The 13,651-nt window shown below is 31.9% G+C and overlaps 1 protein-coding gene across 2 annotated transcripts in view; it reads left to right on the top strand.

Moving 5' to 3' along the window:
• The window catches only part of LOC144551938 (uncharacterized), a 44,351-nt gene extending 37,576 nt beyond the window's left edge, over nt 1-6,775 (top strand). The window contains exons 1-3 of one of the 2 annotated variants that reach the window (XM_078300044.1): nt 4,167-4,293; nt 5,296-5,817; nt 6,117-6,775. In XM_078300044.1, coding sequence (XP_078156170.1) covers nt 5,467-5,817; nt 6,117-6,569 — 804 coding nt within the window. In that variant the 5' untranslated portion in view covers nt 4,167-4,293; nt 5,296-5,466 and the 3' untranslated portion in view covers nt 6,570-6,775. Of the gene's footprint in view, nt 1-4,166; nt 4,294-5,295; nt 5,818-6,116 lie in introns of those variants that run through there. The other variant, XM_078300045.1, reaches the window with a different exon arrangement.
• The last annotated feature ends 6,876 nt before the right edge of the window (nt 6,776-13,651 follow it).

Raw genomic sequence — 13,651 nt, 5'->3', positions numbered from 1 at the left:
GATTACCTAGAAGTGACTTTTGAACCGGGATCTATAACTCAGAATCTAAGCATTTTTATTTTTTTCCAATAACACATAAAGAAATATATTAATTTTTCTTACAGCCGCGAAAAATCCGGCCTGAAAAATATTGATCTGGGTTATTTGTTGCAGTCTTTCTAATAAATCAAATTATATTGTATTTCATCTATTTTCAAAGAAATATATTCAACATTTCTAATATTTTAATACAAAAAATAAAAAAATTAGAAATTTCTGTTTAAAAAAAAAAAAAAAAAAAAAAAAACTACACCGATCCACAGGATCGGTGGAGGGCTATTTTGTTTTGATTTTCTGTGACATTCTGCGGCAAGAGAATGGTGGAGTGATAAATGGGCTGCACTGATCCTAGGGATCGGTGTAGGATGTGTTTTTTTTGCTCCACCGATCCTAGGGATCGGTGGAGGCTAGTTTTTGAAAATTCCAACAGTCTGGGCTTGTTCTATTAAATTATTTCCATGTAATTCTATTTTAAAAAAAAAATCCTTAAAATCATATGCTGCTTAAAAGCAGAAGTGCAAATTAAGAATCGGTTCCTGACATAGACATGATGCAACCTAATTTCTTAAGATTATATGTCATTAAAAGTGATCACAGGTGCATATGAGTCAATTTAATGTCTCAACTCTCAAGCCTTTGTTATTTTATTTTGCATCTCTATTTTAATATACAATATACAAATTCATGTAAATTAAAATATTAGTTAATTTAAAAAAAATATATCGCCAACTTTAAAATTCACCATATCTCATACATTTTGATAATTCATTATATATTATATATTCAAATGCCTCAGCAGTTTCATCATATATTATTGTTTGAAAAAAAAAGTAACTAATTCTTCTAATTATTTAGGTTATCACTCTAAATGACATCATTGAGCAGATCTATCGAAAGCGACCCACAACAGAATTCGGTACCGGTACCTACTGCAAATGTTGGTACTAGCAATGCTACAGATGAAAACCCACCTAGTAAAAAGCAAAAGAAACTGAAATCATATGTTTGGAATCATTTTGATAGAACTAAGACCACTGAAGTAGTGAATGGAAAGCGGATAACAAATGTCACTGCAACTTGCAAAGTTTGCTCTCAAACGTTTGAAGCAAATAGCAAACATGGTACTACGCGCTTACGGAATTATTATACGGGAAAGCATGGTGTTCCAACGGGACAAGGTTTAATTAGTTCAATTGGAGAGACATTTAAGTATGATGAGGAATCAAGTCGTAAGAAATTGGCACTTGCCGTTGTAATGCATGAGTATCCATTTCGTATCGTTGAGCATGAGTACTTTGTTGATTTTGTTAAATCCCTTCGTCCCTCTTTTCAGATGAAATCACGTACTACATGTAGAAAGGAAATATTGGATATGTTCAAATAAGAAAGGGGAAAGGTTTTCAAGTTCCTTGGATCACTTTCATGCCGGTTGAGTTCCACCATGGATTTATGGACTTCACGGCAGAATAAGAGCTACATGTGTGTAACTGTACACTTCATTGATGAGAAGTGGAATATGCAGAAAAAAGATCATTAGTTTTATGCGCCTGTGAGGGAGACATACGGGTACAAACTTATGTCAAGCGGTTATGAAAATTTTGTTTGATTGGAACATTGATAAGAAAATATTTTCAATTACATTGGACAATGATGGTGCCAATGGTGTGTGTGTGAGAAAAATGGTCGAGCGACTCAATAAAATCGGAGGAATTTGTTGTGGTGGAAAGCTCTTTCATTATGAGATGTGCCGCTCACATAATGAACCTTGTTGTGCAAGATGGAATAAATGTGATAAGGAAAGGAATTGATAACATACGAGAAGTGGTGGAAAAAGTGAAACACTCTCCTATATTGCGGGAAGAATTTGAGAAAAGGGTTAGCGATTGCAAGAGCACTTTCCTTGGATGTCTCTACTAGGTAGAACTCGACCTATATGATGCTAAAGGATGCTATCTACTACCGAGATGCATTTGAGAGGATGTACATCCTCAACAATGCATGGTTTCCTAAGTTTCCTTCAAGTGAAGAGTTGCAAGGGGCTAATGAGCTATGCAAAATTTTACAGTAACGGAGATTCTATCGGGTACTTCTTATCCAATCTCTAACTTGTTCTTTGCAAAATTTTGTGATATCAAACTAAGAATTGGAGATTGGCTTAGAAAGAAAAATCTAACCATTGTTGAAATGGCTTCCTTAATGAAGGAGAAATTTGATAAGTATTGGGACCAATCAAACATCGTACTAGCAATAGCTTCTTTTCTAGACCCACGCTATAAGATGGGGTTGATTGAATTCTACTATCCCAAAATTTATCAAAATAAAGGAGTCGTTGAATTGGAAGAATTCAATAGGGTTTTGAAAGAGTTATATGGAGAGTATGCATTGAAGTACCAAAGTGTTGAAGAAGTAGCACAAGATGGTGGTGGTTCTGTTCCCGATGGTGACATGAGTGATGGTGACGAGGATATGGGCAGCGAACTCAATCAATTTATGTTGGAGAGATCTTAACCATGGAATAGCAAATCTGATCTAGAGAGACGTCCTACTTCATGCTCTCAAGGTCAAGATTTTAATGTGCTTAATTGGTGGAAATCAGAAGGTAAAGACTATCAAATCCTGTCTAAACTCGCTCAAGATGTGTTGGTTGTACCGGTCTCGACGGTTGCTTCAGAGTCGGCTTTCAGCACTGGTGATCGTGTCATTAATGCCTATAGAAGCAAACTAGACACGGAAGCTGTTGAAGCATTAATGTGCATACAAGATTGGATCAGAGGTGATAAAAAAGGTACTATTTTTTTTAATTATATCATTTTTATTAACTTGTTGTTTCTAGTTTTTTATTTAATTATACTAGCCTGCTAGGTCAGAGGTGAAAATTTTAGACAATATTAATATAGTTCTGTTGGAGCACAAATATTCAATAATATAGTATGAACTTTTTTAATGGTTCATAGTTATGTTGAAACTCTAATAAAACATTTAGTCAAGTTGTTGCTATAATTAATCAAACAATTATGTCACATATATTATTTAGTCGTGTATATAATTAAAATAAAGTTAATTAACTAACCTTTTTCATATTGATAGAAAAGTCAAAAAATAAATTTTAACAATTTTATATATCTTTGCATTCAAACCATCCTTTCTTAAATCAATTTCTTAAATGATATATTTCTGATTCGATTCTGTTGTAACTTAAATTTTAATTTCAGGTTGTGCAGCATCAATTTTTGATTATATGGAGGAAACAGAAGAAGAAGATGGACATGATAATAGCGATTGATGTGTTAACAAAATTTATTAAACTATCTCTTTTTATTTTAAAATTATATATTTTTAGAGATAATATATTTTGTGTTGGTATATTTTGATTGAAATTATAGTTATGTTGATGAATTTTAGTTAATTGGATATGGTTAGTGAATTGATGAATTTTAATTATGGCTATATATATTTTGTAGTGGCATAACATATGTATTTTGAATTAAGAATCCGAATTATATATGTATTCGTATTCGTATTTGAAAAATATTCGATCCGTATCCGTTTAATATCCGATCCGTATCTGTTTAATATCTGATCCGTATACGTATATGTTTTAATATCCGAGCCGTATCCGTATCCGATTAATATCTGATCCGTATCCGTATCCGATTAATATCCGATCCGTATCCGTATCCGTATCCGAAAAAAAAAGATACAGATATGATTTTAGCACTATCCGATCCGTATCCGATCCGTTTGCACCCGTACTCTTTACTTGGTAATATTCTTTCCCAAAAATACACACATCAGATTCGATCGGATAGCCATTTTTCTAGTACAACTCACTCAAAGCAGGAATAATGAATGAGCCCAGTCTAGTTAAGCCCACATAAGCCCAAGTTCTCTTCGACGATTGCTTCACCGACTGAGGACAATTTGGGGAATTCGTTTCCGCTGAGATATCTCATATTTTGCACGACTTTCTTGGAAATCCCAACCGTTGAAATACGTTCTGTAAGAATCTCAAAGCTCTAATAATACTAGCCCCCACGCTAACGCCGAATAGGCACCGGACACGTCGGTCACGCAAAATATGAGATATCTCAGAGGATACACACTCCAATTTGGGTCTCACAAGAAATCAAGAATTGGTCGATCGGTTGTTTCGTTCTGTTGGAAGAACGGGGAGAAACATAGAGAGCTCAAGAATTGAGGTAGGGCAGAGCTCTCTCCGAGACCATTCGATAGGGAAATTTGATAATTTGTCAGGTTTGGTTTAATCGATTTCTTCCCGTTTCTTTTAGTTGATATCTTCTGTTTGCATGCAATTATCTGCTTTATTGTTTTGCATGCGATTATCTTCTATTTGCATGCGATTAACTGTGTAAAATTATTGATTTTGCGATATGTCTGAGGCGCTTTGCGTCGGAAGCGATCTTGCGTAACGTTGAATTTATTATAGGAGTATAAAAGAATCCGATATCCACCATGCGTAGATTATCGTCTGTAATTGGATAATCGATTTTGTTAATTCGTTTTAAATTATAATTCACAAGTTAACATGCATAGATATTGGTTAGATTGAGAAATTAGGGCTAATTTTAAATCTACGTTTTTTTGTATCAAGAAAGTAGAGTTAGTAATGTAGATTAGTAAAAGATTGTGGTTAAGTATCTGTGTTACCATTAAGCCTTTTCCCTTTTGCATTTCTCGGGGGTCTAATGACGATACAGAAAATTCGTAATCCTCAAACAAACTCTGAACCATGGGAAGAAAAAGGGCGACAAGTCAACAGGTTCGGTCTGGTGTCAATAATGGGACCCAAGAGGTAGCAAATCTGTTATATATATATATATCTATTAGTTCTGTCACTAGTTATAATATTTCCTTAGTATGTTGAGTACCAAATTATTGGATATCTATATAGAGAAGTACATATGAAATACAATTATCATGTTTGTTTTTAAAGAGTTAACGGCTGTTTTAGTGGCTTTTTTGACACGGCATTGAAAAGCACACGGGAATAAGATGTACCGCTTTAGGGTACAATTTCACCATGTCATGATGTTTTAGTCCCAGTTGAGCATCAAGCAAAAAAAAAAAAAGATGGAAAAATTGATTGCAAGTATTTGTGGCAGCTGTAAAGATTTTTTTGATAACATATCATTTGAATTTGTATTTTGTTTATGTGATTTTATTCTCGCAAATTTCTTTCTTATTTAGGGCTTTCCTTCTAGTCACATCTTAAGAAAACAATATTTGCTTTTGTAGGCTGTTGCTGATCTCTTGGTGGCAGTGAGTTCGTTCGTGACTGACCTCACTGAATGCCCATCTGATTGGAAAACCAGGAAAATACAAAAGATTATAAATACCATAAACAAACCGGTGCCGCCCTCAAGGGAACAGCATGTCTCTGCCAATGGCATCTCTGACGACTCTGCGATGGACTCTGAGGATAATGAAATTGCTGACGAGAATGATGTCGATCACAGCCTCAAGCACCAGAGATGCCAGTTGTCCAGGGTTCCCATACCAGATGAGAACAGACGCCCGGCAGAAGAACCCTCGACTGTACAACCAACCAAGAAACGGGTCAGGCACCTTGATCACTCTGTCGACAAGAGGCGTTGTCGGTCAAACAATGCACGTCACAGCCAAGGGACAGTGGGGGCTTCGATGAAGAAAACGGGCTTTCCTTGTCAGCGGTGCCCAGATTTTGAGGACCTGGGTTACTGTGCTAGAGGGGATATGTGCCCCATGGATCATGGCCCCAATTGCATTATTATGAACCTCGTACGGGCACCATAAGCACTTAATTTCACCTTCTTTTTTATTGGCTCCTGTATTTGTGTTCTTTATTGGCAATTTTCATGATTTGAATGCACAAAGAGGCTATGTTATATTTATATTTTTTTATTATGAAAAATGGAGTACAATTTAAACTTACGATAAGACTTGTTTAATCAGTTGCAATTAGGGTAATCCTAGCTGTCACATTAAAAGCCCTATTATTGTCAATGGAAACTGAGTTGTGCTATTTATGTTTAGACATGACTGAAACTGACCTTTGATCTTCCTATTATTTTTTTCAGACCTTTCTGGAGCGGAATCTAATGGGAATGCAGCCTGATCCGATACCTAAATCAGTTACTCTTTCAGACCCTTTGAGGTTGAGCGGTGTGCTCGCATCTGCTATCAATGCTCCAGATGCTGATGCGTACAACCCCGATCAACCTTTATGGGCAAACAGCCAGTTGGTGGCTCCTGATGCTGATATGACTGACCCAGATCAAGCTCTGTGGTCAAATGGCCTGCCCGTGGCTTTTCCAAACCGTACTAGTGCGTGTACCAGCACTGGTGCAAGTGCCAATAACCGCTCTTATCACCCTGACCCAGGCACGTCTGTGCGGGGTCGTATTGGAAACGCTTACAAGAGTTGCGGTGAAAGGGAACCCAGTACTAGGCCAGACGACATGCAGGAGCAGGAGGATTCGACGAGTACGGGGAATACTGGTGCAGGCTGTCAGAGAGCTTCCTTAGTCTAACAACCTTGGAAGCACTAGCTTATTTCTTTCTGTTCCTTTTTTATTTTTTCTGTGACAGCTGTTATAAGCCAGAATAGTGTGTGGTAGTTTTAGCTATTCTTGTGGTAGTTTTCAAACGGCAGTTGATATTACTCGCTTTATTTTTTGGTTCTACAAAAATGGTTATTGTTCGTTCTTTTAGGTTTTGTTATGCATTGAGTTATTCACATGATTGTTTTTTAGTAGCATTAAAAAAAAAATTAAATTCATGGCATCAGAATCTTCTTCATGTTGAAAATAATAATCAGTCCGTATAAACTCTGGCGATTTGAAGAGACCTTATATTTGTTGAAGTGCGTGACACTATTTCTGGATAGACGTGGCTGAGTTATATAATTTAATTATATTTTATAAATTATATTGCTTATAGAGGGTGAGGGTCTCTTATTTGGGATAAACATTACAAATAGAGTTGGTCAAAATTTATTAGTGTTATTCAGTCATTTGTCATCAGTTACTCGTTATCAGTGCTTTATATGTGCTGGTTTTAACCTCAACCATGTACTCAGGATAAAAGAAAACTTGTAGTGTCATTCACATAATTTAAAAATAAATACTAAAGTTAGGCAATATAAAACGTTATACTTATTGTCATTCACATAATTTAAGAAATACTTAAAAAATGAATTCAAGTAAATTAAAGTTGCATGATAGATTATGAAAAACTTCTCTCGGTTTCCTTCTTCTATCATGAATAAAAAAAAAAAATTGGTGTCAATTTCCAATAAAGACCTATAAAAGTGTCTTTTAACAATGTTATATATGATTGAGATTATAAAGAATAAAAATATTTTAAAATAATAAAAACGTTTGATGAGCCAATTTTTTTATGCAGGCTAATTCTTCCTGGAAAAAATCATACAAAAAACATATCTAAAAACAACATAGTTACAATTTCTTTAATAATCTTCACCGAAGAAAATAATTTAGAGAACTAATTAATTTTACAAATTTTGTATGTGCATTAGTTGTAATTCCACACATTCAAAAGTATTTATTAGTGAAGGATAATTTTCTATCTTTACGATTAATTTTACCATAATTAATGACGCATCCAACAATTGAAAATATTTAATGTCTTGAAATATATTGGATGGTTAGAAAGTCAACTAAATATCAATTCTTAAAAAAAATGTTTATAGCATAGACAGCTAGTTCTTGTTTTATGTAATTAGAAGTTTCTGTGCATTTCATAGTACAAAAACTTAATTAGTATAATAAAGTTTATTGAGAAATAATGTGGACTTAATGCAAATGTAAAGCTCATGCTTTATTGATATATATATATATATGATTCTTCTTTATGTTTTTTTAAAGAGTAACGAGAGAGAAAAAAATCACTCATATAAGTTGTACTTTTGTTGTTGTTGTCTTAGGCTCTGTTCGGCAGATTATTATTCACATGGAAAAAAAAAAATTCACTCAGACCAAAGTTTTTTTCCCCCACGGTGAACAGTAAAAATTAGTTCAAAACTTTTGGTTCCCATTCCTATTCCTTAGCATGCCGCCGAACAGGGACTTAGTGTGACACATTTTGTTGTTATATTATGACTCTTGTTATTGTTAGAAGGAATATATGCGTTTATGTACGTAATATAGAGAATATAAATCATGTTTAATTAAATGAGATCATTAAATGACAAATAACATTTCTTAAATGATTAAAAAAAAAGAAAAGAAACAAAGAGATGATCACTCAATTATCAACAAATTCAATTTTTTTTTTAAAATAAAATAGAAAGAAATCAGTTTCAATCAGAAAATCAAGTATTGGACAACAAAATAATAGAGTTTAGGAAAGCTTTCAAAAAAAAGAATGAGAAAAGAGGAGGAAATGTAGATTATGTGAAATAAAGAGTGTTGAAGAGACGTCGACGGGTATGTCCAGCGAGTACGTGTCTATATAAATTCAAATTTATATACATAAAAATCATCAAATGATGCATAAAATAAAATAAAAAAGATAGATTATTTAATTGTAGGGATGTTTAATTTAAAATTTATTTTTTTAATCATAATATCTACATACTTAATAAGAAAAATAAGAGAGATCCTATGTTCAAGATTAAAAATAGAATGTGCCACTATAAAAGATAATAATGAGAATATGCCAGTACTTTGATTTTGACCTCACTGAACTAACAATTCTTAAAATTCCCCGTAATAACTATTGGCTTTTGCTATATGATTTTTGACTCTTTGTTTGAAACTTCAAATGTGACATTCTTTAATAAAATAATTTTCAATTCCCAATGCAACATCTTCAGGAAAAAAATATAGCCGCCATTAAAACATACTAGTATCGTGCCCGTGCATTGCAACGGAGAAATATTATAAGATTAAATAAAATATGAATATACTTTTTTATTTGACATTCACACAAAATTAAAAAAAATGAAAATAAAAGACAAATTGAAAAAATATAAAAATTCAAATAATAAATAAAAATAAAGAAAAAAAGAGACAAAATGTATGATGATTTTTTTTTTGAAATATCATTTCGATTTAAAGAGACACATCATTAAACAATTTAGAGGAGATGATATGTAAAGAAAGAAATTTGAAAAATATATAATTAAATGATTGAAATAAGGATTTTCTCTACATATATATTATTCATGAAAATTATTTTAATAATAGAAATTTCTCTACATATCATTTATGTACATGAAAGTTTTAGATAGGATTCATTTTCTCTTCATATCAGAAAGATTTATTGCTTTTGTCAGCACAAGATCTGATATTCATCTATTTATAAAAATACAATAACCCTAAACAAAATAAAAATAATATGATTGTTTTCATTTTCATTGTCGAAACTATAGAGAAAGAGGATAAATGAAGGAATCAAATCATCCGCCCACAAGTGGGTAGAATTTTCCTGTCATCTGTTACATTCCGAAATTTTAAAACATGATTAAATTGTTAAATCGATCAATTGGCTTAAATAAAAGTTTTAATTAACTTAACGATCGTTCGGAAATTTTCTGACCGACTAAAACGAAACTAAAATTTCGAAATATAAATAATGTATGAAATTATGTATAATAAAATTTAGAGATTTAGAAATGAAATAAATTGATTCGTGTAAATAAATGACCTAGTTGAAATCTAGATTTAAAATTTAACAATACGAATTATTTGTACACATAAATTATGAAATTTATAAATCTTGTTTATTAATGAATTATAGAAGTTTAATTAAATAAATATATATATTAATAGAGATGTACAATTAATACCAAATGATTTGAATATTAGAATAGAAAAATAAAAGTACAAAATATTCATACGAAATTAATTGCAAAATTTTACGAAACTTCGATTTGAATTTATGAAAGAAACGGAATTAAAACCAATTAAAAGAAACGTAATTCTTAGATCAAACGCTCAAGTCATATAACTTCTGAAATTTATAACCCTTTGATCTAATCTTGCACGAATCCTGAAATTTATTCATTCCTTTGATTTTTGAATATAATTGAAAATGATGACTTAATCACATTTAATTAAGTTTTCGTAGGGCATTTGCATAGCCCAATCAAATTAAACTCGAATTGATCTGAATTGAATGATTTGCATACTGGTATGGTTATAGGTTATGTCGATCTATTGTGATCTGATTTTGATTTAAAGTCACCACGAGTGGAATTGATATGTGTGTGAATGGATTTACGAAGTTAAGCACTTGGATCCAATTAATTTGCCAAGTCGGGCTGTATGCTGACTTGGATTCCCAGGATCCTAAATGGCCTTAGGTGAACGGCCCTCGATATTCCCAGTACCGGTTGGGACGAGGGAGGGTGATTATGTTATGAGATGTGTGATTGGAAATCGTGGTTGACTTGTGTAACGTCTATGGCTCGGTAGCATTTTCCTACGTGTTAATGCATTTGAACGGTCGATTGAATATGACGAATATTGGAAACGATTCTAAAGTGGATTTTCTTTACATAATTTGAACCAGACCTTAATAAACTGTTAAGCCAAGCAGTTGCAGATGGGTGTCAGATAAAGGGTCCAGCGGTTGGCCATCTGTAGGTGTCAGTAACCCTACAGATGTGGGTTTGATAAAGGTTCAGCTCGAAAGAACATCTGTAATTGCTACAAGCCCTACTGAACTGAGTTAGGAATCGAGTTAAGCCAAAATATATGTTGTGTTTGAGATTCATCTTGGAAATTCCGTAAACTGTGTTTCAGGTTGATTAACTGTTGTCGAGTAGTGACATTTTGTTATTTATGTTTTCTTATATAACTGTTTGCATTGTTGTTGTTTGGGTTTCATTATTGAATATAGAGTTTGATTGCAAGTCCAATAATTCAAATGTGGCAAATTCGCACTGAGAATTTATTCTCACCCCCACCCTCCCGATTATTTTCAGGTTCATTACACGGACGCAGCGAATGAGGATATTGGTAATGCATATAAAAGATCCACTGCCTTGCGTGTATATGTGACACCTGATAGATACACGCGGCAGGCTGTCAGACCCCCGGTGGATTTGGGGTGTGACAGTTAAGATGGTATCAGAGCATGAATATGCAGTGCCAATAACTCATTTGCTGTCGAGTGAACGTCAGTGAGATCGTATTGAGTTATTAGTATTATTACGAATTCCCTTTTTAGTTTATTGGTGTTATCTCTGATATGAAAAATAAAATGATATAGAAACTGAGTTGATATGAAAATTAAACAGAATATGGGAAGGATCTATTGATCGTAAACATTGTAAAGAGGAGTACATATGGTAAACGTAAACGGTTACATATATGATACGATTGTTATTGAATTTGTGAAATAAATGTGAAAATTCTAAAGTGAATGGAGCAAAGTACTTCTAGTTGGAAACAAATATATATATATATATATAATGAGTGGTTTATAAAATTCTATGCATATATGCATCAAGAGTTTTATTAGTTGAATATGATTTTTAAGGGTTTATTGGTAAAAGAAAAAGACTAAAGTATGACATGATATGTTAATTAAACAATTATGTTTATATGTCGATTAAGTACAGAATATAAGTATTGACCTTATTATTAAACTATATATGTAGAATTTCAAAATGAAATATATACCGCTGCTATATGGTAATAAATTGTTATAAGTAAACTGTTTATTTTCAAGAAACATGAAGATTGGGGGTCAAAACTGACTAGTCATTAGTTTTGATTGTTGGTCTTAAATAATGCAAGGCATATTCTTTTCTCTTCGATTAACCTTGATAATTATGATATTGGTCGTATGATGCTTAAAGAGAATTTTTTTTTATTTATGAAACTTGATTTAAGTTTATCTGGAATAATGTACAAGTAGAGGATGCTAAATGAAAGTTTTACTAATCAATGATATAGGTACGTTTATATGAAAATATATTATAGACTAGATTGTAATATAATAGTTGATCTAAATGTAAATAGTAACGTTCTGGTGAATATGTATATAAAAGAAGAGGTTGTCAAAGTATAAATACAAGAAAATATATAAATATATTGAAATTGAATCTTTAATGATTAAGCATGAATCGAAAATAATTTAATTATGTGACTCAAAATTTTGATTCCTTGAATCCATTAGTTTCCTTTCGTGATTGTGAAATATGTTCAGAATTGTTGCACCTTTCATTGATACTAAGATTAGTTAACATTTGGTTTATTCTTGTTCTCCAGATGTGATTTGAAATATGGTTTGATCAAACAGTGAAACTTGAAATCCGATGAAGTATATTTCTGTAGAGTGCTGTGAGTAGATCTTGTCAGGACAATCAAACTGAAAAGTTTTAATTATAAGAGATAGGTTTATATGTACTGGACATATTATATTAAAAGCAATGATAATTTCTTTCCAATAAATATTAATAATCATAGAGAAAATAATATTGATAGTTTTGATATTGTTATGGCATTAGCACAATGTTAATTGTTACAAAACTAATAGTAAAAGGAATTCACTCGAGGACATAACATGTATTGTTTTGGACAGTAAAAATGAATTGAATTGATTCACTTCAAACTTTATAGATTTAAGTATTATTAGAAAATTTATTTTAATTCATTGGAAATAATTAGTAGGTAATCTTTATAAGATTATTGCATATGCATCAATAGTTTTGTTAGTTAAATATGATTTATTTTAGGGCTTTCTTGATTATGGAGTCGTTGCATATATGTGCCTTATTGGTTAAGAGTATTGCATATGTACACTAATATATACTTATGGTTTATAATTACTTATGTAAAGACCAGTATAAAGATCACTGAGATTCGATCGAGTCATTATTATCGTTTACAAAATTCCCTTGTTATTAACGACATATCTTAATGGAAGTCTAATAGGGTATTATATTTTTAATACACTCATGTACATATATAAAAGAAGAGTTTAAGATATAATGGTGACACTTTGAAAATATAATCCAAACTCTAACATATAAATTTCCATGATAGTTATAGTACCAAGACGTTGTGACTGTGAACCATTTTTAAGTAAACATCTATTAAGAATATCTAGCTAGATTATTTAGTGATATTTGGTAAGAACATATATGGTAAACATTGTAAGAAAAATATATAGTTTTCTAATATGGTTACGTATAAATGTTTAGCGACACAAGTAAACTAAAATATATAATACTTCTGTAATTTTTAAGTAAAGTGGCGCCAACATTTATGAGAGTGATATGAATTTGTTATCGGGTGTACGCAATATATTATATTGTTTTATAATTGTGATAAACTTGTAATAGTAAATTAACGAATAATTATTTTAGAATAATCTTAATGTTGTGGTACCAGCTAAATAATTTTTGAATGAAATCATAATTCTTGTCGAATGGCAATCATTAGTAATTATTTTGACAGTTCTTGATGAAATTTTCATACAAAGTATTACAATCAGAGTAGCGCAGCGGAAGCGTGGTGAATTTATACGATTAATTAAATTGGTTAAACTATGCATCATAATTTTTGGTCTAACTATTTTAGAGTAAGAAAGATACTCTTTTCTATTTTGATTTTTAATTTCGAGGACGAAATCTATT

Source organism: Carex rostrata, chromosome 3 (assembly GCF_964058835.1).
Source record: "Carex rostrata chromosome 3, lpCarRost1.2, whole genome shotgun sequence".
Lineage (NCBI taxonomy): Eukaryota > Viridiplantae > Streptophyta > Magnoliopsida > Poales > Cyperaceae > Carex > Carex rostrata.
The sequence above is the reverse complement of the archived record's forward strand: the minus strand, read 5'-3'. Positions and strand labels throughout refer to the sequence as shown.